The sequence below is a fragment of the Cupressus sempervirens genome, chromosome 8 (genome assembly GCF_028749045.1).
Source record: "Cupressus sempervirens isolate cs-2001-9-10 chromosome 8, ASM2874904v1, whole genome shotgun sequence".
Taxonomy (NCBI): Eukaryota; Viridiplantae; Streptophyta; class Pinopsida; order Cupressales; family Cupressaceae; genus Cupressus; species Cupressus sempervirens.
In genome coordinates, this window is record NC_143125.1 from 468,689,350 (window position 1) to 468,695,546 (window position 6,197).

General features: G+C 37.7%; 1 protein-coding gene across 6 annotated transcripts; it reads right to left on the reverse strand.

The window, feature by feature from the left end:
* Positions 1-2,728: 2,728 nt before the first annotated feature.
* LOC149543266 (uncharacterized) lies at positions 2,729-5,950 on the reverse strand. 6 transcript variants are annotated; one of them, XM_089798117.1, is made up of 4 exons: positions 4,511-5,950; positions 3,286-3,370; positions 3,118-3,188; positions 2,729-2,938 (listed from the first exon to the last, which is right to left on the reverse strand). In XM_089798117.1, the coding sequence occupies exon 1, from the start codon at positions 5,815-5,817 to the stop codon at positions 4,630-4,632; it is 1,188 nt and encodes a 395-aa protein (XP_089654243.1). In that variant the 5' UTR covers positions 5,818-5,950; the 3' UTR covers positions 2,729-2,938; positions 3,118-3,188; positions 3,286-3,370; positions 4,511-4,629. The 6 variants fall into 6 exon arrangements, with proteins under 6 accessions (XP_089654243.1, XP_089654242.1, XP_089654244.1 ...); XM_089798116.1 differs by having other exon boundaries at positions 4,483-5,950; XM_089798118.1 differs by lacking the exon at positions 3,286-3,370.
* Positions 5,951-6,197: the final 247 nt, after the last annotated feature.

Consider the following 6,197-nt stretch of genomic DNA (forward strand, 5'->3'; position numbering starts at 1 on the left):
CCCAATAAAATTGAGACTTGGCACTAATATTAAATTTAATTATAACTCCACTTGTAATCTTAATAAAATATTAATCATTATTTATCTAATATATTAGATATTATACATCATGTTTAACTAACTTTGACAAAGAGAGAAAGAGAAGGAACAGAAGGGTGAGCAAAGGGAAGAGAGAGAGAGAGAGAGAGAGAGAGAGAGAGATTATGTTTTTAATAGAGAGTGAGGATAGAGGGAGAAAAACCCATATAATCTTTCTAATAGAACAGGGAGTAGAGGGAAATATGGGTGGAGAGAGAGAGAGAGAGAGAGAGAGAGAAGGGGGGGGGGGGGGGGGGGGGGGGGGGGGGGGCGGGGGGGAACGAGGACATATCTAGAGAGAGACAAGGGAACCTATTATGTTTTCAATTGGGAGATCCTAGTGATATGGTTAGAGAGCAACATGATGGTGAAATAAAATAAGGGGGGGGACACAGAGAGAGAGAGAGAGAGAGAAGGGAAGGGGTAAAAGAGAGAGGGAGAGAAAGGGAGATGGACATTAGACAACATATCTAGAGAGATAATAGTGAAATAAAGAGGGGGAGTGAGAGAAGTTTATTAGAGGGAATAGCTATAGAGAGAGAGATTAAGGGGCATATCTAGAGAGAGACAAGGCACCCTATTATGTTTTCAATAGAGAGAAAGCTTAGAGATAAGGTTAGAGAGAGTGATCATGATAGTGCAATAAGGGTAAGGGGAGGGGGAGAGGAGAGAGAGAGAGAGAGAGAGGCCGGGAGGGGTTCAAGGATGGAGAGAGGGATTCAGAGAGAGTGGGGATGGGGTAAAAGAGAGAGGGATAGAAAGGGAGATAGATAGGCTAATATTAATATAATATAAGTATATACTTAGATTAAAAGTTTTTTAAATGTCTTCCATGGTGCACGGCGACTGCTACTAGCTTATATATACTTATATATATAATATACCGAAAGTCATCCTTCTCAAGGCACCTATTTTAATTCAAATCTTAACCGACACAAAAAAATCTATAAAATTAAAATTAAAGTAGGTGCCTTGAGAAGAATGAATCTCGAAATATTTTATATGTAAGTATATATAAGCTAGTATTAAACTAGAAATCTATTTAAAATTTGCTGTTCTATTTTTCCAAAATCCCTGCACAAAACTTCAAACTTCCGCCTCATACTCACCGTTAAAGAAACCCCGAACGCCAGAAGAACCACTCATTCTTAAAACTTCACGATTGATATGTCCTCCCCACAATTTCCTCCCCTTCTCCCTCAAATCAGATAACTCATTAAACCCTCGCAGCGCTTAGAAAGTTCTCTCCCTGTACAGCCTGTCCACGAAAAAGCAGTTGCTGGTTCCGGTTTTTTTTCGCGGGTAAGACATCTCATTTATGGATCAAAGTTCTCCGACTCCATATAATAGCCTACCGCCTAATAATGTATCGTGGGTTTTCTTCAACCATGGTATTCCTATAATTAAATTTTCACATTAAAAGTTAGAGAATAACTAAAATGCTTCGTAAGAGATCTATTTACCTAAAATTGCTTTTTTTCAAATTTAAAGATGGAATTCATGCAATATTGGAAATCACTTCCTTGGAGTTAGATCACAGAGGTAGCTGCCACCAAATATTTCCTCTGATTTAGCAATTGTGGTTTAAATTCCTGAATTTTCCTACCGTTTACAAGTATTGTCATGCAAGAATGCTGTCCCAAATTGGTATAGCGTTCTTTTCCGTACTTGTTTCAGATGTTGGGGAGCACCCCTGTTCCTCAGGCATTAACAAGTACCTTGAGAAGAATTTGGGACTAATACTCGTGGAAACTACTAAATCGGAAGAGACATGTAGTTCCGAAGCTTTCATGGGGTTGTTAGATCTGATTAAGCCAAATATTAGGCTATGTTCAACTCGTTTCTTTGTTAAAGATGCACAACATAGCAAACACTACAGATAGGCCTCTTCTCAATTCTATGGACCTTTTTTTCGCATTTTTGCCCTAAAAGTGTTTCAGTTTATGATCACATAAAATGGAAGAGAAACTTTCAGACAGACTCTAATATTCCGATTTTATTTTTCAGGGAATTTGCAATGCTTTGGCGATACGGATGATGAAAATATGTAAAGATCTCAGGGAAAGATGGATTGCATTTAAAAATTTCAAAATTTACTATAAATAAAATAATCTAGCATGTCACAGTATTGATAAGTGGCAGTTATTTTCCACACAAAGGTAAAGTGTAATATTACTATCAACATGCAACTGTGTAGATTTTTAAATCAAGCTTATTAACTCATCTTTCATGGTTAGTGGTTCACAAGAACTTGTCATTCATGAGAATGAATGAAATACTAAGTGCTCATTACATCTAGTCTTCTAGATGATGCTCAAAGAGGCGAATCACTGGATTAGTTTTTATTGAATTTAGGTGATGCTCATGAATGAAATATTTAGTAGTCATTGTATCTTAGTGATGTTCAAAGAGTTGAAGCACATGTTAGCATGCTTTAAATCTAGGCATTTCAAACAGGTGAAGGATCAGGTTAGTTGCATCTTGGTGATGTCCATAAGTGGCTCTTGTGAAACACTATTTATGAAAGATAGGTTAATAAATTTGACTCAAAAAACTAACCATTGAATCCTGATAGCAATATGTAGAATATTCCTATGATTTTATAAGTGTAATCCTTAGATATTTCGACTGTAAGACTGTAAGCATGGAGTTGAGACTGTAAGCATTGAGTTGGAATACTAAACTATCAAGTTTGAGTCATAACAACTGTATCGGAAAAATAATCCTTTTGATTCCAAAGGATACCACATTTTTTAAAAATGACCTAAAAAGAGTCGACTGTGAACATTAACAGAAATAAAATTAAAATAAATTGCTAGAAGGAAAAAATCCAATGTAACAGAGAAGTTCCGGCACACATCTGCAAAAAAGTGAACATACATTGTCAACATACAGACCATTAAGGACATTACTGAAACAAAAAGACATAAACCCCGAGATTTTACAAGAAAAATTACATAGCCATTCGGCAACAATTTCATATTCCCACAATCAATGAAAAAATATTTAAAACAAAAATGATTCACAGAAAAATATTACCAGTGAATTTAACATAATTGTATTTCCTCCTTTGTCAGAATCTGAGAGGCCATATTCTTTGACATCGTACCCTGTATATCAGAAAGACAACAGAAAACCTATGAATATCAGAAACACAAACATCAGAGAGAAAGAGCTTATGCAAATCGTTAATTGGTTGATGCAAACCATCGGTGTTGTTGCAAGAAGTGTTATTACGTAGCCGCAAACCATCGATGGTGTCAAAAGGGTTATGATATAGCCACCTAGTGTACTATGGAGAGAAGATTAGAAGAATACCATGACATCCGTCAGTGAAGAATGATCCAAGCAGATAACAAAATGTCAGCTTAAAAACTTTAAAATGAGCTTTCCAGAAGCAAAAGCTCCAACAAAAAGTCTATCGAGTTAACATAACTTGAGAGCCTATAAATTTCTGATAGACTTGCAAAGCCAAACCTGATCAATCAGTAGCATGTTTTGCTACTTTGACTCAGTAGGCTCACAAATTTTATAGAAACCTGTAGATCCTTCTACATTTGTGTGTGCTTCTGTAGAACTTGTCAAAAGTGTTAAACATAAAGTCTAAACACTTAACACTCACTTCATTTCAACATCCATTTGCATGCAGCATCTTCTCTAAACCCTCAACAATTTGTTAAATTTATAAATTATCTCAAGTCCATTGAACAATTCTCTCCTCTTGGAAATCTGCTAGGTGCACCCATGTAACAAAACAACTAGTACTTGGAAATATGAAAGTTTGCAGGTTGTTCCATAATTTGAGAGCATTTGCAAAATTTATTCATGTCACCGATGTGATTCTGAATTAGAAACATTCAAAGTCCATTTTACTTCACATAAAGTTTTTAAACTTGTCAAGCCAGAGATTGAAATCGGCATTGCCACTCACAGACATGAAACTATGCTTAAAATCATTTATTCAGTAACTTACAACTAAATGTTCTCTGATGATGTTTAGTTTCTGATGAATTTCCACAGTAAACTTAAAAAGCCTACCATTCTGGTTTACTGATTTTCATGTATCTTACACAAGTTGACTCTTGTGTTCTAAATAGTACTAAACAAAAAATATAACTACAAATTGTGCAAACTATCGGGGTCTGAAAAAACTGTTAGCTGAACATTATGCATAGTTGACTGTTTACTCCGCGCTCGAGCATAATTCCCATTTGGCAAATAATTGATGCAATTTTTGTGATAATTTCCATAAGTAACAAAGCTAACATCCATTGAATACTTCAATTACATCAACCGAATTGATGTAGTGAAAAAAATCAGCCCACTTCAAAATTTCAATAAAACAATGCCTACCTTGCTTGAAGAGAAACTAGACAAAGAAAGCAGGGCAGAGGGTATATTTACATAGCTCCTCTGTTGATGAATGCGGTACCTCCAGAAATGCAAAATGCTCACAGCCAACACCCTGATGAGGAAGACTCGCCCATCTTCTGCCATAGACTAAATCATAAGCATCTTATGATTTTTGAGTTCTGCCTCTCACTTTATCCATCAAAAGTGATATCTTGATTTTTTTATGCGATTGGGGGCGGGGGCATTGGAGACGGCGTTTTCATAGATTTTCAACAGTGTTTCAGATTCAGGATGCCCATTTATAATCCTTCTAATAAACCGTGCCTCTGGCATCAACAACGTCGTCCAAAGAGGAAGGTCAAGGCAACCGATGGATCTGATTTTCTGCAAAACGAGACACCTGGGCTTCATAGTCTTTTCTAAACTGATTTGCAACAAGCTAGCGTGCTGCACTACAGAATCTACAGGGAGCTCCATCTTGTTGACTAGTAAGTTCATCTTTTCACTAATATCTTCCTTGGAGCAAAGGATGACTTGAGGTACAGCTCCAAGTAGTTGCCAGGTTTCTTCAGTTGACAGCCCGCAGAGTTTGAGATTCTCTATCTTGGCCTCTAATGTTTCCATGCGGCTAAGAGTCACAATACTTACTATATATTTGTACAGTTTCCCTTGTTTTCCAGCAGCAATCTTGTGAATAAGATCGACGCGCGCAGGCGTCAAAGAAGTTTGTGAGAGAACGGCCAGATTTACCTGTAAGAAGCTTACGAGCGCCGCCCCACAAAACCCCCATCCTTCCCAAAAAGCGAGGGAGGGCTTCAGGGTCTTCTCCAAGCTGTAACTAAGAAGTCGTGGATTTTTTGACAGGGCTTTGACGAGAACATCCTCGAACTGCAATACGTTCTTCAGAAATTTCATCTTGGGAACAAGGTTGTTCTCGAGGCTCTGGCTCAAAACCCTAGGGTAGCAGCTCAAAAGTCTGGTCAAATTTCGATCCACAAAACCGTAATCTTCCAGCAGTTTGATCTTCGGTTTCAATACTTTATCTGCAAATACCAGAAGTTGGGGTTGAGCCCTCATTATACGGGCAATTTCGACTTCAGTGCAGCCGTGCTTCTTCAATAGATGAAGAAACCCCTCGACATTGTTGAGGTTCTGAAGATTCTTCAAATGAGGTGCCGACCTGAACATCCGGGCTATGTCGGCATCGGACAAATTAAGTTTGGATGAGGCGAAGTGGTAAGAGAGGTCACGCGAAAGAGGTTCAGTGGGGAAAACATTGCGAAGATGGAAGGGATGTATGACAAAGAGCTTGCAATGTAAAATGGAATTCAGGTGAGCGTAAACTGCAGCAAAGAATAGTTTCCGGCAGAAGATGTGGTTCATCATGGAAGCTGCTGCAACAACAGAAGAGGAGGTTAGGGTTTTCGCCACGAAAATTTGTATGCTGACATACCTAGTTGATTCTGCGTTGCTAAAAACAATTATTGTTAAGGGAGGGAGCTAAACATAGAGAAAGGAAAGGAAAGTATGTTGTCCGTTTTATAGTCCATGAGACCAATCATAGATGTATGGGGTAACATATGGTTACATTTAATGGGACTACTTCATACTTCTTGCAGGATGTAACTAACTGCACTACAAACGAGGCATACATACTCTACCTTTCAGTGGGATTTGAACTTGTGACCTCCCTTTCGAGAGTACAATAAATCACCATTAGGCCAATTCAAGAAGAAATGTCATAGTGTAAAATGTAATGTTTTAGT